Source organism: Patiria miniata, unplaced genomic scaffold (genome assembly GCF_015706575.1).
Source record: "Patiria miniata isolate m_02_andy unplaced genomic scaffold, ASM1570657v1 HiC_scaffold_20, whole genome shotgun sequence".
Taxonomy (NCBI): Eukaryota; Metazoa; Echinodermata; class Asteroidea; order Valvatida; family Asterinidae; genus Patiria; species Patiria miniata.
This window is the reverse complement of record NW_024037059.1, coordinates 42023501-42050577: the sequence shown is the minus strand read 5'-3', so window position 1 is coordinate 42050577 and position 27077 is coordinate 42023501. Positions and strand designations below refer to the sequence as shown.

Here is a 27077-nt window from a genome sequence, read left to right as displayed (position 1 = left end):
TCACTCACAATTCAGTACTGCGCATATGGTCTCCCTTGTATCGCCAAGCTTCGCCAATAGAGGGGGCTATTCAACGATCATGCATCCGAACACCGCAACGGCTTCTTTCAAAAGTACATGTACATGTACATGTAGTTGGTTCCTCGCTGCAAGTTCTCCACTCCAGTCACTTGGCAGTTGGACCGCTTGTTGCTGGAACTGTCGTCAAGATTTGCCTCGCCTGTTAGCAGTGCTGCATGTAAGTGGTGAGTAAAAGTATTTGTTTGAGTACATTATTGAGTGATATTTTTTTCCTTAACATCTATGAGGGAATGTACATACAATCGGCACAAACGACAAACCTTTTCCAACACGTTGGATCCTGCGTTCCAAAATCGATTGTTCAGAAAATGTCATGTTTGTTTTACAATAAAGAAGATTTACTCGATTGGAGAGACCTTGCGATCCCCCCCCCAAAAAAAAACCCCAGGTGAAATAACAAACTTATTGTGTAAAAGTAATTGGGCATACCACTCAGATTCAATTGAGCGTGCAGGGAATTCATATTTTGGACCTCAATAGTTTTCAGGGCACTGGACGGGTACAGTATAGCAGGTGGCTGGTTTTAAGCCCGTGTATGTTTCAAAATGCCACCTGCTAATTGCTGCGATACTGAATGATCCTTGTGCTGTAGGCCTAGACCTAGGTATCGCCACTTGCTGTTGATTTTTTTCTTTTATAAGAGATATTAGGCAGATGACACTGCAGTGCTATTGATATGCAGGCATTATTTCAAAATGGTTTTTAGTAATACTCCTTTTTTTCATGGGCGCAATAGTTTGAAGTATCACTGGAACAACTACCTCCATGATTAGAAGTAAGTAGTGTTTACATGTACATGTATGATGGTGGTCGATGTTCAGCCTCGTCACGAAACTCGTACTGATGACGGACCAGCATAATACTATAGCCTAGCACTGTTCTATGATATACGTGCAGCTTGTTTTCTTTTGTCCTGCCCATGTGATAAAAATAGAGGGGCCCCTTGCCAAACATAACAATGCCAAATCAATATTACATACAAAGGACGGTGCCTGGGGTGGCTAATTTATTTGACAAAAAGATTACAGTTTCCTAGGTAGACCCGCTCATTGATTGGAGGAAGCTGAAACTCAAATAGGAGAAACTAAAATGTTTAGGTCGTACATTGCAAAGTAAACCTGAATGATTTAAAATAATTTGAGTGACTCATAATAAATCGAATGTTGATAAGAACTGTATACAAGCAAGCCCGACTAAATCTAGAATCCATCCGATGTAGGTTTATTTTCTCAATTTTCGTTATCATTTTCATTTTCACGCAATTAAAGTGCGCTATGTGAAAACAAAACTGATCGAACAAGGAGACCTAGGTACGAAGGCTGTAAATAAAATTCGTTTTAAGTCATCTCAAACTGATCCTCATAATTTAGTTGTTTTGTTTTGTTTCGTGGAATGCCAAGACATAATTCCAACATGAATGTTTCTTGGGGTGATTACGGTTAAAAATCAATCTGTCAATAATGATATGGCCAGTGAAAAATGCCCACAGGCGGGCCGCGCGAGGGGTCCATCAGCTCAAAGACAAAATGACGTACTTCCAGGCTCTGTTGTGATTAATTCAGTCACACTCATAAGTCTCTAGTCATTGCCAATCAGCATACGCTTGATTCAAATCAGTGATATACATATTTTAATTACTTTCGTATATTTTGCCCAATTCTGAGTCAATTGTTTACCCCCTTTTTGCACACGTTTTTATGTCTTCGTGGTTGTTGCCGCATATCTTTAACTGAAAAGAAACGGTCAAGTCAAGATATGATTTTTCAGTATCTTTTAAAACCTCCAGATGCGACAGCAATTTTTGCCCTAGTTGTTTGTGTACCCATCATTTCGAGCACGCAGCCATAATTGCTCTTGAACTTTGCACTTCACATCAATACGCACATTCAAAATCAGCACTTTAAATAATACATCCTAGCTGCACCCGCCTGTTAAACACACAATTTCCACCCAGCGTGTATTTACATTACCAGTATAAATGTGTTATGACTGCTCGCATATGCCGATCGTGATCAAATCGGAGTAATAAGGCGTAAACTTTGCTTCTGTGATATTTCTGAGCGACTTGCTAAAATAGAACTATTCTGTATTTTCTGTCTGAATTTACTGAATTAAACAAACATGAATGCGAACCTTCCGTTGTCGTGTTTTCGTATAAACTGGCTAGAATTTCAGTCGTTTCATATAAGAACCATAAGAAACAAGACATGTGTTTAATGTATCTTGACTTTTGTGATTTTTAAAAAAATTGTTTACCTTTTTGAATCGCTCATGAAAAACCATCCAACTTTCTGAAGTGCCCACGACGACAAGCACATTTATACTTTTGTACATTGACAGTTATCCGAGTTTCCCACGGAGGCAAAACAGCGACCTTACAGGGACCTGTCGTGAAAGGTTATGTTCCTTCTATTTCTGTTATTATTCTGGCAGACTTGGTCACACAGAGGTTAATACGTAGCTGCAGGGAGTTGGGGTCAACCAGCTTGATGGGTTTGGAAGATTTGTTAGTTTGGCCGATTAGTGAAATGCCCTTCATACTACAATTCAGTCTCTGGTTTCCAGCAATATAGCGCGACGACATTGCCGCTACTTCATTATTTCCGGCTAGAAAATCGCGAACAATATTATTGTGGACTTCAATTTCGATTTGTTTGCTGTTCGTTGTTTGCTTTTTACTGGTTCTATTCCAGAATAACGAGTAAAAGTAAGAACACTCCAAATATTGAGCTGATAATGACTTTTTGTTGCTGAAATGAGTTGGCAGGATTCCAATCTAGTATGCAGTCGGTAAATCCTGCAGTACAATAGTTGAGCAAGGAGATCTGCAATTCCGAGTCACGTAGGCCAACATTACCTTGTTGTGTACTTTCCAAAAGTTGAGCTGTTCATCCCTCACTAACCCTTTGCCTATTCACGTCATTCATTCATCGATACGTGGAGTTCACAGGGTTCTTAAAAGTTAATTCTTCCGTGCCTCGCGTGTGGTGAAAACGCATTCATTGATATTCCACTTCTCGCCCCAATTCTTTCTATCGACAATTGTAAAATTTACCGAGTAAAAGTATGGCGTACGTGGTTTCTAACAAAGATTTATGACTGCGGAATGATAACGAATTGGTAACCGTGGCTCACTCTCACACACCAAGATAAGTTACAACAATTAATGTGTACGATGGGTTTGCATTCATTTACTTTGCTTTGATTTTGCTTTGTGTGTGTTTTGATTGGTGGAATTCCATCATTTGGCTTCAAACTGAAAAAAAAGTGACAAAACCTCCGGTAAATGACATTAAATACATCTGGGAAATGGCAGACATTGATCAACTCAATTTAACAGGTGGTTGAATGCATGGCCGGCATATGACGCGTACGATGGTAGGTTAGTACTTCACGTGATAAAAATAAGGCCCGACCTTTGGGTCCAATAATGGGCGCTCTGAGCATCCGGGTTCAAGGTTGAATTGGAACTACGCTGCTTCAAGCTCGCCCGGCCGGTTTATACGGAAGCGTATTTAAGACATGACTGAAAATATTTTTTAGGCCCACTAAGGCTTCGCCCGGGCGGATTACTATTTCCCCCGGGCGGATTACTATTTCGCCCGGGCGAATTACTATTTCGCCCGGGCGGATTACTATTTCGCCCGGGCGGATTACCATTTCGCCCGGGCGGATTACTATTTCGCCAGGGCGGATTTCGCCCGGGCGGATTACCATTCCGCCCGGGCGGATTACTATTTCGCCCGGGCAGCTACTAATTCGCCAGGGCAGATTACTAACTCTCCCGGCCGGGCAGACTACTTATTCGCCCGGGCGAATTAGTAATCCGTCTGGGCGACATAGTAATTCGCCTGGGCGAAATAGTAATCCGCCCGGGCGAAATAGTAATCCGCCCGGGCGAAATAGAGGGCCGGAACAATTTTTTTGGTCATGTCCTTAATACACTTCCGTAGGTTTAAGTCGGCGTTGAAAGAAGAAACAGTACACGGGTGGCCACAATTCAAACTGCAGTTGGCTTTGTATGGATTGCTCTGCTAGTACATGCACTCGCTCTATTTCCCGGCTGAGTGCAACTAGTGAAACGGTATTTTGCGTATCCCGCACATTACGCGTCCTATTGAAGTCAGTGCGAAGGCTGAGCTTGAAGCCGCTGCACATGTAAGTACGTACAGTTGGATGTTTGCCCCACTTTTCAAATTCACCCTCTTCCGGCTTTATGCTTCGGGTTTAATGGAGATTGATGCATATCATGTGTATGTGCGATACATCGCAACATGTTTCAATATGGTCCAACGGGATACATAACGCACTACTACTGCTCATTGCTGCCGTTACGGAAAATATGTGTGTAAAATGGGGGTCTACCCGATACATTCCCCAAAATGGCTTAGGGTTAGCGTTAGCGTTAGATTGTATAGGGCTTGAGAACATAAGTATTGGGAAGCATAGGTGTTGGGGAACATAGCTATGCACCCTGTAAAATGTTATAGCAGTCCCTAAAAATAATTTCGTCGGCGATAGCCGACAGGGAAATGCGGCTGAAACTTGGAATATCGAGTGTTGGTATCAATAATGGATTAAAGCTTTGTATGAAGAACATGCAAGCTGACTATGAATGTGCATTGTTTTCGAAAGTTTAGTATAATAGGCATGTTTTGGAAACTATAAGACATACGGTCAAACAAGTATAGGTAACGTTTTGGCGATCAAGGTTGAACTTGGGCCATTCGTGAACTAGTTGAACAAGTACGTATAGGCCAAGTATGGATGAGTGATAACAGCACTTTTCAATTACCTGAAATCATGCCATCAACTCATGATGTTTGAACTCTATATCGAGGTATACTGAGGTTAATGATCTGATAAATTGCATAATCAATATTTGTCGGAAACGATAACATTATTTATATTGGAATCTAACTTGTCATGGCTTTTTTTGGTATCATTACTTGATCATAATGCATGCAATATTCGTGCTTCAGAACTTTTCAGTTTAAGAATTTAATTCATATGTTGTCGTCTCACAAAGGTACCCCCCCCCCCGAAAAGACAGAGTTCAGGTTGACTTTGGGTATATTTTTGCTTCTTTGGGAATGAGTGACACCCGTGCAGGGACAGTCCTAAAAGTCACGCAGGGTTCCCATAGCAACTGCCCCCTACACCACATGGGGCTGGCAGTGTTTGTCTTAAAATGGCTGGGAATCCATAAACCTAGTGTTTCCCGTGTAGTTTGACCCGGAGTTGTTCTCCAGTCCGAATACATCATTACATAGAACCTGAACAGGGACCACGACTGGCATAAGCGAAATTCGCGTGTGCTACGGTTTGGGATCAGTTGAAGGATCGATACACCATCTGTGAAGTCGATGACAGGTCCCAGCACCAGTGACCCTTAGTTTTGTTGACCCCTCTCCACCTCGGTCCCATTTGTGCTACCATAAAACCTAATCGCAACGTGAACTGAAATCCCGTGGCCGAGGGAGTGCCGGTTTAAGAGTAGGGTGACGTTATCACGACGAACACATAAGCCATCTTTTTTATGTAAAGTGCAAACACTTGCAAACATTTCTGAGTATTTTACACAATTGACTTGATCGCACAATATTAACAAATGCACACGGCCCAACCTGCATTGTCCACTTAGCGATTGAGAGGTTGAGTTGTTCTTTGTGTGATTTTTCTTTGAAGAAGGCTCATCGAGGTGGTCTGGTGGTCATATTTGTTTTCTGTCTGGTCATATTGAATCATCACCACTCACCAAGTATTCAAATATAACTGTTCCCAGGGTCCGATCCTTAACTTTTTTAAGTGGAAAAAAAAATATGTTGGGTTGTAATGATTCGCAGAAATTTCAGGAACTTTGAAATGACACCAAGCTTCTTCGAGTACCCCGCTCACATCATTCCTTGGGAGACCGATGTTACACCCGGTCCGGCCCTTCCCCGTGGAATTCACTGCCAATCAACCTGAAAAAGGAGTCTTCCCACCTCGCATTCAAGAATAAACTAAAAATCTCTTTCAATAATGATGTATCCCCTTGGTTATTATTATTTTTTTTTTTTTATAGTTTTTAACTCAGGTGACAGCAAAGTAAGAGGGGTATTTTTCTGCGCCAGGAGTGTCACGATGTGACAGACATGACGCATTACAAGTCTCCTTTATTGTTATTATTAATATTATTATTATTTTTATTATTATTAACTTGATAGTTATTTAGTTTGATAACATTTATCCTGTAGACAAACATAACACGCTGTCCGAAACGTCGAGCTTATCGGTTCTGCGCGGCTGTTTTTCTGTCACCTGCACAAAATGTCAGTTCAGCTGTACTGTCCAGTAGTCCTAATCCTAGTGTGAGAATCGATATCGCGCTGGCCAAGCTGTTCGATCTGAAAATGTAGGCTCAGATGACCAATATTATCAATGCGCCAGAAGAATTCGATGATCGAGAAGCGGAAAATCTATGTGAGAAATGTGCCACTTGTTGTCAGGGGTCGACTCGGAGTTTTATTGAGGTCAAATCATCCCACTGCCCAGTTTGCTTGTATGCACAGACATAATTTAGGCACTCGGTAAAAGTGTGCTCGTGGGCATTGTTTGGCACCTGTTTGAAATTCCAGTCCGAGGTCAATGTTAAGACGTTCTATTCAGCTTTCCTGGCCACGTTCACACGAAGACTTAACAAGGATAAGCAAGGCAATATGCCTTTGGGTTTTTGTTCATGGCCTAATAAAAGTCTCCCATTTTTTTTAGCCAATGAAGCAAGCCTCCGTGAGTGCACAACGATAGTATGCTCAGATTGATCTTTAGATTTTTTTTTTACTCTTTTAAGAATGTAAATGTGTTCATTCTGCATACTGAACAAGAACACACGAATTCCCTTTTTGCATTAATAAATGAAGTGCCCTCCGTTCTTGAAATATAGCTCCGCAACACACTTAGAAATGGTTTCACTAATTCTCAGTTTGCAGGGATAATGATCATATCAAACACCCCTGGAGCACGGTTTGAGAAGGAAGACATACGGGTTCTGCTATATGGGTATAAACGTTACACCCTCTCTTTTTGCTGATTCGCTGGGTTAAATGTTTGTTCAATTTCAAAATTACACCAAGTATTAGAGGAGTAACGGGTATACACCGCGATACGGAACAATGACAATTCACTATGCACTAACTTTTCCTTATTTAGTTAAAGGTTGCTTACAGTAAGTACACTGTGTGCGATATTTTGTATCTTCCTGCAGATTCATCAATCTATATCGCGCCATCCGCGTCACCTTTCACCGTTTGGTACGCCATATTGTGTCCAGCATCAGCAGTTACAATATGGCTAAGGTGAACACCACTTTTCAGACAGCAGACTACCTGGTCTGCGCAAGCACCCTGCTGGTGGCATGTGGGATAGGGGTCTTCCACGCCTGCACGGGCGGCAGGCAGCGAACCTCGGCCGAGTTCCTGCTAGCCGACCGCAACATGAGCCCCTTCCCCGTGGCCGTCTCACTAGTGGCTAGCTTCATCTCTGCCATCACCTTCCTCGGCACACCTGCTGAGAACTACACCCAGGGATGCATGTATTGGCTCTACGCCATCAGCTACATCTTCGTCGGGCTCTGGACATCTCGCTGCTTCATCCCTATCTTCTATCGTCTTCACGTGACCAGCGCCTTTGAGGTAAGTTGATTGTAATTGTATCTTTAATTATTTTGCGTTATGTTTGTGTTCCTATAGCAAACCGGTCCTCACTTTATTCGTACTGCAACTCGTTTGAGCACCCAATAAGACTGAGACTAAATTCCAAGCACGTTTTGAGATGCCGTTCTCAGACATTATTAACAGAGTTCTATTGTCTAGGAAACAGTTTCCCTGTTTCTTTGAAAATGAGTGAAAAAAGAGGAAATTATGAACATGAATGAGGTGCAGCTTGAGACGCGTATGATCATTGTTACTGCCCGCAAGCACATGAAGCACGGAGAGGTCTCGCTGGAAAACACTGTACTTCCCTTGCCTATGGAACTCCATGCCCTACCCAACCCAACTGTTAGACTCCCTGGAGTTTACAGGTGCGACAATACAAGCGAGACCAAGCAAACAACCCCCCAAACCTGAAAGGAATGAAAGGAATGACTTGAAGGTTCACGAACAGAAATACTTTCAGGTTGAACAGAGAATTGCTCCAATCGTGTTTTCATTCAGGTGAATATTTAATGTTTTACTTTCAACAAAGCCTCAACGAAGCCTCTGAAAAAAAATTCAACTTTGAACATCCATTGTGTGGTGTGTGAAAACAGCAGCAAACTACAATATGTCGTGTAATGGTATATCAATGATGAGGAAAACAGCTCCTTTATTAGCAAGAAAAGTGCAAATAGGCACACGTCATTATCCTCCCCAAGGGCTATGGTTACAATGCCGGATTTCTTGGAAGCAAAGCTGAGGCGGATACTCATTCTTGCTCAAGAAGTTCACGGCTGGTCAAGGCTAAACTTGTTGTCTTGGATGTCTGTCAGTACATTTAAATTGGAAGTTGTATTTCCGTTCAGTTAACAAGACATGTATGCCCCCTCAAACTAAAATAGTTTGCAGTGAGTAAGGAGGGAAAACAAATCTTCAAATTTAATGTTTTGGGGAAAATAATTCCTTAGATGGCTCGTGAATATCCCTAGTTCTGGAAAATGTAACCTGTAAAAATGGTGATGAAATGCACGAAATAGTGAAATGGCCCTAATAAATACTATGGTGGCAAGGGCGGATCCAGAACACAATTTTTTGGGGGGCAAAAACAAATTTTGGTCCCCCCAAAAAGTGGGTCAACAAAAATTACGGCGTGGGGTTGGGGCCCGCTTAAGGGCCCCGAAAATTTGTTGGATTCTAGATGCTCTGTGGTGCGATCTGAGGCAATTTCTGACCACTTTGACCAATGTTTTTTTGAGGAAAAGATGGTGGTGTACTCATTGCATGCCTTTATTGCGATGTCACATTAAAAAAAATCCTGGATCCGCCCTTGGGTGGCCACATGAGAAGGCATAGCGGATGTAAGTGTTAAAGGTCATTACCTTGAGCATTTCCAATGCAGAGTACAATCATCGTCAATTCCAACTAAAAAACAAGTTTATTTTATTTTATTTATTTGTGGCATTTCTTTCAGGGTATTCCCAAACAGTTTAAACTGGTTTCCATTGGGGCCCCGCATACAAAACAAATAACTACACACATGTACAAATGTAATACACAACAAATACAATAAAAGCGCTCTTCACAATTACAATAACGCTAGGAACTGCCAGCAAAATAATGAAATGAAACCTGTGATAGTAATTCACTGAATACCCTTGAGCTGTAGAATACTTTAGTGTTCCTGGAAGTGTTAGTCACTTATTTCTTTTCTTGTTTATGAGCATTTTGTAGCCCTGACCCACGTCTTGGTTAGTTCCATGGAATGAACGTGGGCAACAGCGTCAGTCAAATCAAGTAGGAATGAAAACCTACCGAAGTTAATAAAAGAGGCCATGGCGGTTTTGAAATATCTAGAAAGTGTTATTAATCACGCAAACTGACATGATAACCGTTCATCTCCCCACAAGGTCCGTGTGGTAACGCCCCCACATTGAAATTCAAGACACGTCGGTAAAAACGTCTTTTCCATCAAATCAACATCGTATGTTGACTGGTCAAATTCACCAACAATTCACGTGACTGTATTCCCTGCTCCAATTACTAAAAAAAAAGAAGCTGCGGGAGGACCTACTCCGAATCTAATCTCCATGTAGCAAACGCCCTCCTGAAAGTTATCGATGGTAAAGTATGGAGTGAAGGTGGTTCAGAACACTAGTGAATGCTGCGTTAGTCAATGTTGAACAGCTCTCACCGACAGCGGGCGCCGGTCAGTGCAGCTGCTTTCTTCCAACCGTACGTTCAAGTTGAACGTCAACAACCTGCTTTTGACTAAGTGTTAGTCAGTACCTTGAGCTTTTCTTCGTCAGTCAGTCAGCCACTCAACGCTGAGTTCAGCATGGAGACTTGATCTGATAGTTATAGGGCCTGTTATCAAGCAGACTTTACCAGACTCGTTCAGGGTGTTGTACCGTCGGTAACGAATCTCATGCTGTTGCTGCTCAGTCTTTGAATAAGAAACCACCTGCAGCAGGAGAAGAAGAAGAAGCTTGTAAACGTCTGCCATTATGGCGTCCAAACTGGAGCTGCGTGTCTTCAGCGGCGTCGATTACACCGTCTTCGCTTGCGTCTTGCTGATCTCCTGTGGCATCGGTATCTACCACGCCCTGTCAGGTGGCCGACAGAAGACAAGCGGAGAGTTCCTCCTAGCCAACCGGAACATGAACCCCGTCCCTGTCGCTGTATCCTTGGTGGCTAGTTTCATCTCCGCCATCACTTTTCTTGGCACCCCGGCTGAGAATTACCTCAATGGCTGCATGTTCTGGCTCTACGGTTTCGCTTACTCCATAACAGGTGTGATCACTTCCAGGACCTTCATTCCGCTTTTCTTTCGGCTCAATATTACCAGCGCCTTTGAGGTAAGAAATACCGGCTTTGAAACTGACCAAGCAATAACGCTAGCTCCAATTAAGTCAACAACAAACAAGTGAAGCTATCACAATCCCAATCGTGAAACAAACCAATCAAATCACCAACAACTTCACTTACTATCCCTCTGTTGTCTGTCCTGCAAAATATCGGGAAAGCGTTGCCTCACTTCCCCCTTCGCCCGCCAACCAACCTGTCCACTTGACTTTACTTGACTTAATTTCCATCCGAGATAGGTACATATACAATAATTAGCCACTTTATTATTATTTTTATACAAGACCATGACATAACAAACTAATTTCGTGATGTTAATAAATTATAGAGCAGGGATAGAGGGCACCCGCAAGAAGCAATGCTTGTCGAGTGCGAGTCCCCTGTAAAACATTAACAAGGAACAAAATGATAAGAAAATACATGACAAAGACAAGACAAACATAAAATGACTGAGAAATTGGTGAACTAAGGGTGAAATTAAGTGTACATTAAACGCAAATGCTAGGTTAAAAAATATATATATAACCAACCATCCACAACATTTCGTTAAAATGATTGATGAGTACGATCTACAACAATGAATTGCTATGAATCATAAATATTTCAAGAGAATCAAAAAGATATTTCTTTTGTAAGCTATAGTGACAAGTAAATTCATGAGCAAGAGTACTTATTGAAAAAAACATTACACCAACATTATACAATTTTTTAGCCTCATATTCAAATGGATATATGTGTATCTTAAGAAAACCCCAATGTTTTGCCACTTTTTAAGAGATAGATGTTTTGATTTATATTTTAAACAGTATCATCTGTATTTTACTGTAATGCACCGGTGTCCGTCATGGCACAAATGAATGGGGACCGTTTAGTCCCCTATTGAAGATTGAGGTTTAGCCCCGTTAACCTGGCAGTACGACGCTGAACCTTTGCCAACTTAGTGATGAGAATATCTGTATATCACATGGATCCCATACTGTTCCACCATATTCCAAGATTGGCCTGACAAGTGATTTGTATGCTTATTTTTTGACCTTAGAGTTCATATTAGGCCTGTTAAAATCGTTGCTTGCCTTGGCATTGATGTTATCCACATGTTTATTCCATCTGAAGTCGCTGGTGATTGTAACACCAAGAAAATTGTTCGTTCAATGTCAGAGTCGTTCAATTCTTGGTTACAGTCTGTAGAAACCTAGAAATGAATACAAATTGAAAGGCATCGCGCCAACAATGATGTATTTTTGGTCGATCTCTGGCCTCTATTCATGTCAGCCAATGCATAACATTACTAGTACGCTTTTTAGCACAAAGATCAATGGCAGTACTTTTCATCAGAACACAAACCCTTGCAAAAAAGTAGCTTAAAAGCTAGGCTCGCTTCAAGTCGCGTGTATTAAGTGCTCAACTCGTACTGGGTTGAGAACTGATCTCTTTTTGACATGCAAGGCGCTACAGACCATGGCATTTTGTTCTGCATGCCGTATTGCAAAAAAAATAAAATAAAGAAGGATCAAGGTTTCACTTGTAAAACAATATGAACCATTTCAATATCTGAAATGATTCAAGAAGCCAAAATACAGTCTCGCTTTCGAACAAGCCTGAAAGGACCCTTGGTGGTTCTTTCCATAGATACCAGAAATGAAACTGACATTGCTGTGAGACACTTAAAGCAAAACTGATTCATATGTGAACCTCGTCAAAGGTACAGCACAGTTAAGGTTTAAGAGCAGCATAAGTCAAGCTGAGCTCCCGACGGAGCACACAACATTCGGCAAAAGTTCAGGAGATCAACACATTTTCAATATTTGGAGAAACGATCCACTGCAGACCTACAATCATAGAATATTGCCATTGTACCTGTGCGATGTATTGCCCTTTGTAATGAATCGAGTGTGAATAGAGTCTGATGTTCTTTCAGGCACAGCAAACGAATATCTGCATGGTGCATGCCGTCAGTTTTTGAGGCAAATCATGTCACGTCTGTGCGATCGTGTGACTCGATAAAAAAAGTTGTCTTTCCTGTCCTTTTACTTGCACGAATCCAGAGCACATGCGCACTGGCATGCTGCTTGATAGGAGCGATAAACCAATTTAATTTATGTGATTCTGACTAACCTATGTTTCAACTCTGATCTCTTGAACCCAGCTCACCTACACGACCCTTCACCGGTTGGAATATCAAGTTTTGTTTATTAAGACTGTTTGAAAACAGAGTTCTTTGATTACATCTGATAGTGACTGTTGATCTAGTGGAGAATATTAGTGGAAGCTACATTTTTTTAATAAGGTTTGTCCACGACTGTAATATAGACCTTTGTCATGCTGCCACCATTTCAGTCGTGTTCCCTGTGTCCGGTGACGGTGCTGAGTTCATGTTTTTTTGTGCATAGGGGAACCGGTCTGTTTTTCCTTCCGGCCTCGTTTTTGGTTGTGTTGATTTGGGTTGGATGAAGTCAGGGTGGCCGCAACATGATTTTGGTCTTTGGGGCTCTGTTTTTTTTTTTTTTTTTATCCATGTAATTTTATTCCTGTATTTTTAAAAATGTATCTAATTTTTTTTTATTGTGGGGCGCCCTCCTCTCGTGAAATTTAGAACTTTTTATATATATACAATCCAAGCAGTAATACATGAATTTATATATATATATATATATTTTTAAAATATTTTTTTTATGCGTCTAATGACTGGATGCTGTTTTAAAATTGTCCTATATCAATGTTTTTTTTGTCTATTTATGTATATGTGAGTATATTTGTTACTGCATGTTTGTATTTTATCTGTTGTCTGGAGATCCCTTTAAATAGTGATTTGTTTGCTTTTGGGAAATCCTCGGGCCCGTTTTTTAAAAATATTTTTATCTTGTTTGCCCGACAATATGTTAATAAATAAAAATAAATAAATAAATGGGAGAACACATGGAACTACTTTTTTCTCAAGGAGAGTTTATGTGACGTCACAAAGAACTCACAGCGAATCAAATTCGCCGAAGTAGGATCTTGTGAGGACCTTCGCGGTCCGTCGTTCACTGACTTATTGCAAATCCGTCTTCTAAGTTATATATCTTTTATCACAGACGACTCGTCACATGCCTTGGTGTGCAATTGACATGAAAACTTCAATGATGTGAAGAGGACTTCACGCGAGTTCATTGTTAGGCGAGTGCTTTGCGACAAGGCTGTTTGGTATGAGAATCCTAATTGCCACCACCCTTAATTTCTTCACTAGTCAAAGACATTTCTAGAGAAAAGTTAGGAAACCACTTCCGTAAAAGAATTCGGTGTGGGGGGAGGGGGGACAAAAAAATTACGGTCCCCCAAAAAGTGGGTCAAAAAATTACGGCGTGAGGTTCGGGGCCCGCTTAAGGGGCCCCTGAGCTGCTGACTGTTGATAATACGCGTGGGGACAACTTGGTTTATAGAACACCAGTATTGACTAGATGGCGGTCGGCCTGGAGCAACGATTCTTTGGTTTAGCGGACTATGCCGTCTTCATCAGCACTTTGCTCATCTCGGCAGGCATCGGAGTCTACCACGCACTGACCGGCGGCAAGCAGCGAACCTCGGCCGAGTTCCTGCTAGCCGACCGCATGATGAGACCCTTCCCTGTGGCCGTCTCGCTGATAGCTAGCTTCATCTCCGCCATCACATTCCTCGATACACCTGCCGAGATCTACATCAACGGCTGCATGTTTGCTATGACCGTGCTTGCCTTTATTATCGCTGGGTTCGTCGCGTGGAGGTTTGTCTTGCCCGTCATCTTTCGGTTGCGGATCACAAGTGTGTTGAGGTACTATTGATTCGCAGCAGGATTGAAATTGTACTGGTCAGTCGTCGAGTATCCCATTTTCACTAATAATGACCGATGAAGAATGACCGACCAAATCAAATGAAGACCGAACATCGGGGATGTAGTCCGAACATCGGGGATGTAGTCCGAACATCGGGGATGTAGTCCGAACATCGGGGATGTAGTCCGAACATCGGGGATGTAGTCCGAACATCGGGGATGTAGTCCGAACATCGGGGATGTAGTCCGAACATCGGAGCCTCCCAATACTCTTCATGAGAGTCCAAAAATGGTCTATCTTAGCACATCTCTCCATGGTCTCCACAATCTTTTCAAACAGTCGGACATGTCTTGTCTTAGGCTTCAAATTGAAGTCACTTGGCTTCACTCTCAGGTACAAAACTTGGCTGGTGAAATACTGAGGACCTTATCTTTGCCTAAGGAACATTTTGGAGAATGTTGCCCACAAACCGTCTGGGTTCGTCGCTGGGTTCGTCGCGTGGAGGTTTGTCTTGCCCGTCATCTTTCGGTTGCGGATCACAAGTGTGTTGAGGTACTATTGATTCGCAGCGGGATTGAAATTGTACTGGTCAGTCGTCGAGTATCCCATTTTCACTAATAATGACCGATGAAGAATGACTGACCAAATCAAATGAAGACCGAACATCGGGGATGTAGTCCGAACATCGGGGATGTAGTCCGAACATCGGGGATGTAGTCCGAACATCGGGGATGTAGTCCGAACATCGGGGATGTAGTCCGAACATCGGAGCCTCCCAATACTCTTCATGAGAGTCCAAAAATGGTCTATCTTAGCACATCTCTCCATGGTCTCCACAATCTTTTCAAACAGTCGGACATGTCTTGTCTTAGGCTTCAAATTGAAGTCACTTGGCTTCACTCTCAGGTACAAAACTTGGCTGGTGAAATACTGAGGACCTTATCTTTGCCTAAGGAACATTTTGGAGAATGTTGCCCACAAACCGTCCTGTTAAGTATCGTAACCGCGATTCCATGGACGTCATTTTGCAGAGAATTTAACATGCACGGTTTTTGTTTGTTTCAGTACTTGGAGCTTCGCTTCAACAAGGTCCTGCGAATTTGCGGCATGCTGACGTTTTTCCTTCAAATGGTAAGTTTTATTTCCGCAAGACGGAGAGAGTTGCTACAACTGACCCTCCTTCAGGGACGTAAGGGATCATTCAAGAAACCACGCCCCTCAAGCTTCGCGATGAAAAGAGAATGCCCAGAGAGCACTTTTCATATACAGTTGAAAACAAGCTTACGTTTGGTGCGGTAAATACAGTGACTGTCTTACTTATAGCTACAAGGGAAAACTTCAATATAAAATGCTATGGTCCAGTGCAGTGGTTATGGTGTTTGACTCGCGTATGTACGACGACGGTGGCTTTAAAACCAGAAAATATGGTGTTTTTGCTCTTGGGCAAAACACTACAATTGCAATGCCGCTGGAACAAGCTTTTGTCAGGGGGTGCTGGAATTTAGGACGGACAAAATTAATACGAAAGCAGAGCGCAAAGCCCTTACGTTGTGGCTCAATTCTTGAATATGGATGTTCTGTGGTGCAATCTGAGGCAATTCCTGGCCACTTTCATTGGACTATTTTAGCAAAAGTTTTTGAGATTATAAAGACAATGTATTTTATTATTTTGTTTAGAATATACTGTTGCTCTTAAAATGTTTAACTGTACTGAAAAGTGGAGAACCCTGTATTTTTATCTCCATTTTTGGTTCCATTTAATTCTCGAAAAAGAATTGTATCATTACGCATGACATCGCATGTAAATATTATTGTTGCAAGGCTGCTTTCTTGCATTTAGTAAATTCCGTCGTGTATGTTTTGTTTTATTTTCCGATCCCTTACGGCGTGGGGCCACAGGGCCAGGGGCCCGCTTTAAGGCCCCGGCAAATGTTGGATTCTTGATGCACTGTGATGAAATATACTGGTAGTATACTGAAAATTATAAAACCCGAAAGGATGGGGTTTTTTTTGGTTTAAGTTAAAACAGATGGTTCCACTGGAAGCGGATGAATTTCCGTTCATAAAAATATTCACATAGTTCTAACTCACCAAACGATGTAGCTCTCGATATATTTGCAGTATTATTTGTTTGTTACAGGGAATGGCAAATATAAAAGACTAAAAGACCAAATGTATCTTTATGTTTATGATCGATACATGGCAAGTCTGGGACTAGGCAATAATTTATGGGTCTACAGAGTTTTATGAGGAAAATCTTGCAGAGGGTAAAACATGAATATTTTTTTTCTATTAAAACGAAACTACATTGGAATTGGCGTAAAGCATGACTGGTTTCAATTAACCTTGCCATTCGTAAATGTTGAGTACAGAATGCTTGCAACGTCAATGAAACTTTTAAAGGAAAAGAAAAACCTTCAGGGAAAGGTATGAACAGTTGCCCTATTGAAAGATCGAATGAAAAAATCGTGTCAAGCATAATCAACTTTTCCACCATCGTCATGGCCGAGGTTATTGTTTTCGGGTCAAAGCTTCCATAATGGCGGAAATATTATAGACGTGTCATGATTTTAGATACCTTGAGAAAAATATGGATTCTGCACTGTCTGAAGATTTAGAAAATACCTCCTCGTGATATTTTACAGTGTTTGTGCTAGACTTTCGAAGCGCCGCGCTCAGCCGCTGGAACACATTTTTTGCCCGGGAGTAGGGGGTGCTGAAGCATATTCCAGCACCCCAATCCAAATAGTTGGGGGTGCTGCAGGGGGCTTGCATTGTACCTAGCCTCTCTCCAGTCTCCACCCAAACCCCTATGAGGGTCGAGGACTAAATGTGCGCTGATATCGGCTGCCGCGTGGTCCCATGTCCTGATGAACGGGGTAATAATTGTAAAGCGCTTTGAGATTGTTGATTCGATGGAAAGCGCTATGTAAGCATAATACAATTTATTTATTTTAGTTGTTTATCTACATGAAAGATCACAATCTTTTGCTTCGTGCAGATCATCTACATGGGTATAGTGATCTACGCTCCAGCACTTGCCCTCAGTGCAGGTAATTGAGCTACATTTTAATTTGTACTATTTCAGTGCCATGTATGTCTAATGTCCATGAGCATGATATTTTACAGCAATAGTGATTTATTATTGGAATACGTAAGGGAAGCTTAGCACAAGAGATTGCGCACTTAATGTGAATAAAAGAGTGACAATTATTATTTTGTTATCTGTTTGTATTAAGCCACTACGGTGGCTGCGATCGACCATTAATTTCTATTAATTTTCATTCTGTCTCAGTCACCGGCCTTCACCTTTGGGGTTCTGTCGTAGCCATCGGACTTGTGTGCACCTTTTACACAACAATTGTAAGTCCAGTCTTACTAATCGTTTAATCTTCATTCCACACAATTTGCGGATCTTGGTGTAGCTCCAAGATTTGAACACAACATATGGGGATCATTGTAAGTGGGAATACTGGCACTCATAAGTCTCAATGCGATACCAAGATACATTTTGTTAACGTCACTGGTCTGGCGCCCTGTCTACGTTGATCACTTCAGGGTGGGATGAAGGCGGTGCTGTGGACCGATGTCTTCCAGGTCACCATCATGATCAGCGGCTTCTTGGCTCTCATCATCGCAGGGAGCATGCGCATGGGAGGCATCGGCAAAGTCTGGGAAGTGGCAGAGGCCGGCGGTCGAATTGACTTCTTTAAGTGAGTTTGATTGGATTGAATTTGAGGTTATGTAATATGAGTGATTGTTCTGTGAAAAATAAGAGGTGTTCACTCGTCACTTCTGTTACTTTGGTTGGAAAGTTATTATGTTCTGAAAGTCATGAAGATCAATTAGAAGAGCATGTTGACGACGGCCAGAACGCACAGTCCGAAACGTCGACTTTACATCACTGGTTCTTTTTGAAACTAGCTCTTTTTTATAGAGATGATCACATCACATGGTCTTTTCATGGGGTTGCCTCCCCCCCCCCGGAAAAGCCCCCCCCCCCCCCAAAAAAAAGGAAGAAAAAAAAGAGAGATAAAAAGATCCGGTCCATGTTCATATTACTGCAAATTTAATGGGTGGGGGGACAAAATATGCCTGCCCCCCTCTAAAAATGATAAATCGAGAATATGTTGGGAAGTACAAGAATATTTGGGGGAAAATATGTTTTGCCCCCTCTGGAAAAAAATCCTGGCGACGCGCATTGGTCTTTTAATTAAACCTGGTTTGGGAAATCCAAGCACTACTTTCTGTCACATGAAAATAGAGAATTAGGTATTTGAACTGGGAGTTGTAATTTTAATTTTTTGAAGGCGGAGCGAATAAATGAAATTGAGGGATATGGCTTTATAGCCATTCAAGTGTAACGTTGCACCATAAAGAATGTGGGCGAATTGCCACTGTCCATGACAAAGTGGTGATCCTGAAACCTGAATTATCTTGTTGCCGTGGTCTTTAGAGTCCAATAATTAATTAAACAAGGAACAAAGTGCGATTGAAACGGAAGAAAGGAGAGTTGTTTTATATAGGGATGTGGGAATGCTGCCATGTGTGTCAATACATTCATGTGAAAGTCCACTTAATAGATGATGTATTTAGCCCTAAGCTAAACCACGTAAAAGTAACACTATCTACACATATCTACTGAACTGCATTTTGTATTTTATAATGGATAATGAGGTCTATACATCGTTGGTATTACATTATTCCATCTGGGTTATCATTCGGAGAAAACTAGTTTTTTTCTCAAAAAGAAACAAAGAAAAAGCAACCGAGAAACTTGGTTTATTTAACATTTCTGCTCTCGACCTTGTTCAATATCCAAATCGAATGCACCCCTTTTCTGACACCATTTCAATCACATTGATCGATGCTGATTTTGTGATTGCATTGGTTCTAGCTTCGACCCGGACCCAACCGTTCGCCATACATTCTGGTCGGTGGTTATCGGCGGCACTTTCACCTGGTCTGCCGTCTACTGTGTAAACCAGGCGCAGGTGCAACGCTACCTGACCTGTGGCAGGGAACCAGTGGCCCAGTTGTGAGTATCTAATTTCTCAGAGAAGGTAAAAAGAGGTGTTGAAATGGATTAGATCGGTAAAATTGAGAAAACAAATGTTGCACTCGAAAGAAGTGAAATACTGTTTTGGCTGCGTTTTGTAAGGGCCAACGATGTGGCAGTGGCAGCATCTGCAATTTAATCATACAAGATAATACACCTGTCTTAGCTCTTGAATAACATTTGCATCATTTTGCACCGACTGTGGTGTAAGAGTTTGTTTCAATTGAAATTTTCATTAATGGTAGAGTTGAAAGCTCATCTTTAAATAACTAATTTTGAGCTTAAATAAGGTGTAAATGTTTCTGAGAGCCTACGTATGGAGTGCACTCTAATAATTCACTGCAAAATTGTTCACATGATCGAAACGAATTTAATGAAAGTGATATACTTTGATCTATCTAGTGCTTTGTTCCTTGCCGTGGTGGGCATGGTGATTGTGGTCTCTCTGGCTTGCTTGGCTGGCCTCGTGATGTACGCCAATTATGCCGGATGCGACCCCTTCACGCTGGGATACGTGGATTCTAGCGATCAGGTATCAAGCTTGAATGTTGTACTTGTATGTGGTATAGAGCTTCAATGATTAACGTCTTATACTAACCTGTTGAGATGAACCATTAAATTAATAACAGCACCTGTACTTGACTGGACATCTGCACTCATGTTATAAGGACAGGCAACGACCGTCCAGCCTTGAGATTTCATTGGCTATTCACTGCGTGACAAGTTTGCTTTTCCGTATTCTGATTGGCTAACCTGACAAGTGTGCGCAGTCACCTCATGCCATTGTGTGCATTGTACTTGTTTTATGTTGCAGCTTGTCCCATATTTCCTGATGGACCTATTCCACGAGAGCCCAGGACTGCCTGGCCTGCTAGTATCGGCTGTCTTCAGTGCTGCGCTGAGGTAAGAGGTTATTACAAAAACCACAGACGTAAGGCACATTGTAATACGAATTTAGTAATAATTCAAAAACCTCAACCGACAATATTGAAGTGTTTTTAATTAATTTGTACCAGTAGGCTTATTTGATATTTTTCTTGTCTGGCGGCTTTCTTCGTGAATGGGTGTGATTTTTTTTAATGTTTATTTTTTAAATTTATTATTTAATTTCATGTTTAATATACATGTATGTATTATTTTCTTTTCACACAGCACCGTGTCGTCCGGTTTGAACTCGCTGGCCGCTGTGACTGGAGAGGACATTGTCAAGACCATCTCGCCTGATATTGAGGAGGAGAAGTATACTAAAATTACCAAGGCCTTGGGTATGTACTTCTCATCGTTGACTTGTGTAATCAGAGTCAATCACAAGTCATCTCAATGCATCACAAGTCAATCACAACTGAAATAACGAGTCAATCACAAGTCAATCACAAGTTAGTCACAAGGCAATCACAAGGCAATCACAAGTGAATCACAAGTCAATCACAAGGCAATCACAAGTCAGTCACAAGGCAATCACAAGGCAATTACAAGGCAATTACAAGGCAATCACAAGGCAATTACAAGGCAATTACAAGGCAATCACAAGTCAATCACAAGGCAATTACAAGGCAATCACAAGGCAACTACAAGGCAATCACAAGGCAATCACAAGGCAATTACAAGCCCATTACAAGGCAATGACAAGTCAATCACCAGTCAAATCACAAGTCATCACAAGTCAAGTCACCAGTCATCACAAGTCAAGTCACCAGTCAAATAACAAGTCATTTCAAGTCAATCACAAGGCAATTACAAGTCAATAACTCTTCAATCACTAGTGAAATACCGAGTACATGACAAATCAGTCACGACTCAATCACAAGTCAGTAAATAACTTCAAGTCCATAATTGTGTACAAGTATTTATTGACAATGTTCTGTATAATCCCTTTATTTTTGTGCAGCTGCTGGATACGGGATACTATGTATTGGCATGGCATTCGTTGCATCTCTGCTAGGAGATGTGCTGCAGGTAGGCACATAGTGTGACAACGATAATTTGGTGGCAACGCTTTTGTCCTGATTAGACAATTATGAGACGATGATCCGATTCCAAGAATGTACTGTTTTCATTTTCCACCATTCATTTTCTTAGGCTGCCCTGAGTATCTTTGGCATGATTGGTGGCCCCCTTCTTGGTCTCTTCAGCTTGGGGATATTTTTCCCATGGGCCAACTCAAAGGTAGGAATGTTCTTTAAAAGATAGAAGAGCTAGTTTTCAAGAATCAGTCACTATTTTTGCCATATGCATGTGAACGTTTGCTGTATGAAAAAAACCTCGTAAATTCTCGATGTGAGCACTTAACCGGCACATTATTTAATTTGTCGTATTTTTTTTTATTGTTTCCGTGGGTACGTAAGGGCGCATTGACTGGACTCATCTGTGGCCTAGTCTTCTCCTTCTGGATCGGAATTGGAGCCCAGTTCTACCCACCCCCCAACCCAAACAAACCGCTCCTGTCTATCGACAATTGTCCGAACGTCACCGAGGCGTCTTTGAACGCGACCTTCTACATGACCACTGAGCTGCCTTACACAATGGCTAAGGAACCTGAAAGGTACAAAAGTCGATTTTACGCCCCCCCCCCCTCTAAAAAAACGTTCATGGCCTTATAAATAATGCATCTTCCCTCCCCACTTAATGTTTGCATGTGAGATCTAGCTATAGCTAGACATTGTGTCATGGTTGCTGTTTTGGTTAATTTCTGGTAATTGTGGCAAACTTTACGGATCCACTTATTATGTGTGAAAGTCGTTTTACAGGAACAGTTCTGAGAGTTAACACCTATTTGTTTTTCTGTTCAGAACTGTTTTTTATACAGATAGTTACTTCACTGTTTGCAAAACTCGTCCCAATATTCTGTGCAATGCTGGGCCTTGCAATGACTTGAATGTCTGGTACACGTAATATTTACTGTCACGATATTTAACTCTTCTTCTTGTCTTATATTCATGGGTTCCAACTGTTCCTCATGTTGTAATATTGAGTGTGTCTGATTGGTTCCTGTTAAGTCAATATTATTTGGTTCACAGGCCGCACGTAGCTCAACTGTATGCCGTGTCCTACGCCTGGTACAGCGCCATCGCTTGGCTGACGGTGATCGGTACTGGACTAATTGCCAGTTTTGCCACAGGTGGGTGCATTTTGTTTAAGAAGATTCTCTTCAAGATATCACGAAAAGCCTGCGATGAATTGATCACATCATTGCACCAGTTCTATAAAAATCTTATTTTTTGTCTTTTATCATGTTGGGATATAGGCCTATAGGTTTAATTTGATACTATTTTTTCTATTTAAGGCAAAGAATTTATTTATTTAGAAGTGGCATCTTTTGATAAGCTTTTTCAGGGTACCTGGATAAATCTTGTTCTTGCGAACTGAAAAGAGACTCTTTCCCATTTGACTAGAATAAAGAAGTGTATCCACAAATGTAGTTACCAACAATGCGCTTACTGTAAACTTTCATTGCAAAACAAGTTTCGAAGAACAGGAAGAACAACTTCAACCTTTCAGTCGATATTTGAAACAGAGAAACGTTTTTGAGTGTTAATATTTTAATATTTTTGATTTTATTTAATTTTATTTTTAACTGTTTTTTTCAGGCTACACCGAGCCGTCGGAGGTTGACCCCCGCTTGCTGTGTCCGGTGGTCGACGCCATGTATTGCTGCCTCCCGGAAAAGTGGAAGGGACCATTACGTTGTGGGGCAAAGAAGTATGAACCAGGGGATGACCAGGTAGCATTATGTAATCATATTGGTTCAACTTCTTTTAGTTTGAAAGTTTTGAGATAAAAAGAAGTGGAATGCATGGTATTTTGAGTTCACATGCGTCATATCAACATTAGAATCATCACGCTTTGTTCACGTTTTCAAAGTATCATGGAACTTGAGCTTAGAAAAAGCATTACTTCAGCTTTTTAGCTGTCTGCAGGCATGGTTCGTGACCATCATCTCATATTTCTGGCTTTATTCCACCATCAAACATCAAAGTCACATTGCTGCAAAAGCAGTCGATTGTTTCATGTAATATTATGATCTTTTCATTTTGTGTACTTTTTTTTTTTGGTCTTGTGATTCAAGTCTGTAATTCAAGATCTGCGAAGGAATACTGAGCTGATTTTAGCATGGATCAGTGACACCCTAATTTATTACGTGTAGTGATTTCCAAATTTGCGTCCATTTTCACACATTTCCATTTGCTTTTCCTTTTCTTTTTCACCGTTCTAATCCCTTCTTTCGTCCTTATTTTTTCGTAGTATCGGGATTATAAAATGGAACCAATACGCACCGTCGCCACAGATCTTGATTTAGCAGTTTAGAATTTTGTAAGTGGAGCTCAGCATAATGGATGTCCCTGTCTGTGAATCCTCCTGTAAATGTCGTGAAGACATTGTCTTAGTACCCTTGACTGTCCCATGCCCTTTGTCTGTGATTTTTACTAATGTGATAGATAGATTGTAGTGATAGATTCCTCACAAACACTTACAGTTCTAACAACATTTGAGATGATAGCGGTTTAAGCAGTAAATCTGTAAAAGCATTTTGAGTGGAAGGTGTATGTCTAAAGAAGACTTTGCAAGGAATATCATTTTTATGATCACTGATCACTTAGATGTCACACTACAAGCATCTCCCTTATTCAAACTTATGACTGAATATTGCCCTCAAAGTCTTCACAAATGAATCGCAACACGTCTTGTATTGTATTGTTATATACACTTTGGATAATTGTCGTTCTTGGTTGATTGTACTTTATTATTCGAAGCCGCTATATGGATAGGGATTTAACTGCGTGCAAAAAAAAACATTAAAAACTACACTGCTGATAGATGTCAACAAGAAACATTCGTTGCGAAGAATGGTTGGTTATTTACAACAACGTGACTGTGGACCATTGTCTCAACCTGCTCTTTACATCGCTTACCACTACACTCTGCTAAATTATTTATCTAACATGGGCATAAACATTGAAATAAGCACCGCACTTTTCTTGCCTTTTCGACAGGCTATTTAATTAAAGTGCATGGCTATTTCCTCACCCTTTCACTTTTTCACATTTGGAAAACCATGGTGTGTGGGTTGTTAGTTTAAAAGATAGTTTTGTAAAGCAAAAAAAGATTTTCCAAACAACAATTTGTCTCCTAGCAGCACCTTACCATAACCACGACTTTTCAAATACTTTCACTAATGCTTGTGTTAAGCACTTGACTGACTTCAATTGTGTGCTCATGTACTAACTTAATCTTTGTTTTATCCCATGTTATTACGGTGAGTCTAAGTTAAATGGAAATAATATGTATTTGTCATATATGTATAGATGTATTTGTTTATCTTAAACGTTTATTAGTTTTGACATGTATTTGAACTAGCAAAAAGCAGTTCAAAATTGAACTTAAAAAAAAGGTAAATGTTTTCCCTATGGCATAGGGCTTTAAAAAACAGTACACAAAATGAGTACGAATTTCAATATTTTTGAGTTGCATAGGTCGTCACTCGTGGTTAATATGTTTAGGCCTATTCTATAAGTTGTTGTTGATGTTCATTTGAAATAATGCATACTAACAGCAATTGTTTCCAACGTCATGTTTAAGGCGCGCCATCATTTTGCATTTACTGAAACTCTCGTCACTGAACCTTAGGAAAAAGTCGTGACCATGAAGGAGACAGAGGAGTACAAGTCTGAGCAGGACGGGCAAGGAGCATTCTCCCAGGTCGTCACTGATGGAGATCCGCCAGCTTACGATGAAGCCGTGGACCAGCTTACCAAGCTGTAGACGAAGGGAATTGTGTCTTAAACTCTGATCGGATAGGTTACACCCTTGATTGAAGTCTTATTAAGACATGTCTGTATTTGTCACACTCAACATTTTACATGCTTACCCACAATCTGTCCCTTGTTTGAATACCACAATACTGGCTTTTATAGTTGTTGCATTGAACGTTGACTTTTACGTGTCAATTGTGCTGGTATCCGCTAAGACATTGATGCGTAGTCCGTTCATGCATTCATCTTGGAACCAGTTGCATACAGGGGTCGTGCACTGGTAGAATGATTGTTATATAACACCTGAATAAATCCCCGTCATCTGATTGGTGGATCGTTGATCACATGTAGTTGTATTTTTTGTCCCAACCATAGATATAGAATAGAAATAATAGATCGGCAGCGCGTACATACGCCCCCATTCACTGCGCGATAAATGTGCACCATTTTTATGGTCTCTCGTGGACGTGCAAAAAAATAACATAAAGTCATACAGCTAAATGTATCTGTCCTCCAGCACGTGACCTAGCTCAACGCGCGCGAAGCTAGAAATGCGCACCGAGTATGTCCACGCTGTGCACAGACGTGCCGCTTTCCATTTCGGTAACGATAGTTTTATTTTCTGCAAACTTATAAACCTGTAAAACCTTATATTGTGCAGGTCATTTACTCCAGAGCAAATGGCTTTTAGTAAAAGCGTTTGCTTAATTTTTATTCATGCAGATGCGAGTAAATACTTACAAATTGGTAGTAAATGCAAATGCTAGTTTTTATTCATACGAACTTTGGTATTATTTGTACTGTATGAACTTTATTTTTTCGCGATTAACAATAATTGCTGTAATTTTTGCGCATAATTATGTGTTTTTATATTGTTATGGTAGCCCCTACCCAGCCTTGAAATTATGACAAGTAAATATTTGAAATCTGAAGCATTTACTCCTTTTTATTCATATTATGCAACGAAGAAACCGCTTATAGTGTAGCAAAAGCTAAAAGGTAAAAAGTAATTATTTTCAGATTTTAGCAAATGGTTTTTAATGAAAGCTTTTGCTTAATTTTTATTCATACAGATGCGAGTAAATCCGCAGTAAAATTTGTAGTATTAAGCAAATGCCATTTTTTATTCATACGACCATGGTATCGATTCTACTTTATGAACTTTATTAATATCAATTTTTTGGCATTAATAAATGCAGTAAATTTTGCGCAGAATTATTTGCTTTATAATTTCAAGGTTGCCCCAGATTTGAGATCTGAAGCATGTATGCCTTTTTATTCCTACGAAACGAAGTAAACGATTATTAAATAATTAATATATTTCTGGTATTCAAACCAAGGATTCCTCAAAAGTGCAAGCCCAAGGCACTGTAGCTCCCAAGTTTGAAAAAAGAAAACTGTAGAGAAGAGGAAATGGGACGAAATTACAGTTTTATAGTTGGGAAGAAAAACCCCAGAAGAATTATTCTGGGGAAAACCCACTCATCCACATGTAGACTAGGGTGCCGATGCACAGCGCTTTGTGCGCGTCAATGGTATTGCGTTCGTCACATTTGGCTCGCGGGTTTTTGTATCTGTCCTCCATCACGTGACCCTCCAGATAAGGCCGCGCGTATGCACGCGCTGCTGATCTAGTCTTTTAATTTTATATCTATGGTCCCAATAGATATAGAATAAAAAGACGCAGGGCGCGCGCGCGGCGCGCAGCGCACAGTGCAATGGAAGTTCTATTGCACGGTGAATGGAACTTCCATTACACGGTTTCAGTGCTGCCGATGGTGGCGCTGTGACACGAATCTATTTCACAAAATACGGACGTTACGCGAGACTGAAACACCGTTTGTTCCCCTAACAGAAGAGG

General features: G+C 40.9%; 1 protein-coding gene across 5 annotated transcripts; it reads left to right on the top strand.

Annotated features, from left to right (window-relative positions):
- Positions 1–152: 152 nt before the first annotated feature.
- Positions 153–27077, top strand: LOC119729297 (sodium-coupled monocarboxylate transporter 1-like). 5 transcript variants are annotated; one of them, XM_038201913.1, is made up of 17 exons: positions 4075–4239; positions 7328–7754; positions 15473–15538; positions 17409–17460; positions 17703–17770; positions 17966–18120; positions 19305–19445; positions 19869–19998; positions 20281–20369; positions 20619–20731; positions 21355–21422; positions 21546–21632; positions 21812–22008; positions 22484–22584; positions 23054–23187; positions 23709–23777; positions 25092–25210. In XM_038201913.1, exons 1-16 carry the CDS (start codon positions 4103–4105, stop codon positions 23769–23771), a joined length of 2028 nt encoding a protein of 675 aa, XP_038057841.1. In that variant the 5' UTR covers positions 4075–4102; the 3' UTR covers positions 23772–23777; positions 25092–25210. The 5 variants fall into 5 exon arrangements, with proteins under 5 accessions (XP_038057844.1, XP_038057840.1, XP_038057842.1 ...); XM_038201916.1 differs by lacking the exons at positions 4075–4239; positions 23709–23777 and adding an exon at positions 153–245 and having other exon boundaries at positions 25092–27077; XM_038201912.1 differs by lacking the exon at positions 23709–23777 and having other exon boundaries at positions 4074–4239; positions 25092–27077.

Bases quoted from the DNA above. Each gene is read 5' to 3' on its own strand.
- LOC119729297 (XM_038201912.1), top strand. From the start codon at position 4,103: ATGGATTGCTCTGCTAGTACATGCACTCGCTCTATTTCCCGGCTGAGT. The intron at 15,539-17,408 runs GTAAGTTTTATT...TGCTTCGTGCAG, and splicing joins TGACGTTTTTCCTTCAAATG to ATCATCTACATGGGTATAGT. The intron at 22,009-22,483 runs GTACAAAAGTCG...TTTGGTTCACAG, and splicing joins ATGGCTAAGGAACCTGAAAG to GCCGCACGTAGCTCAACTGT.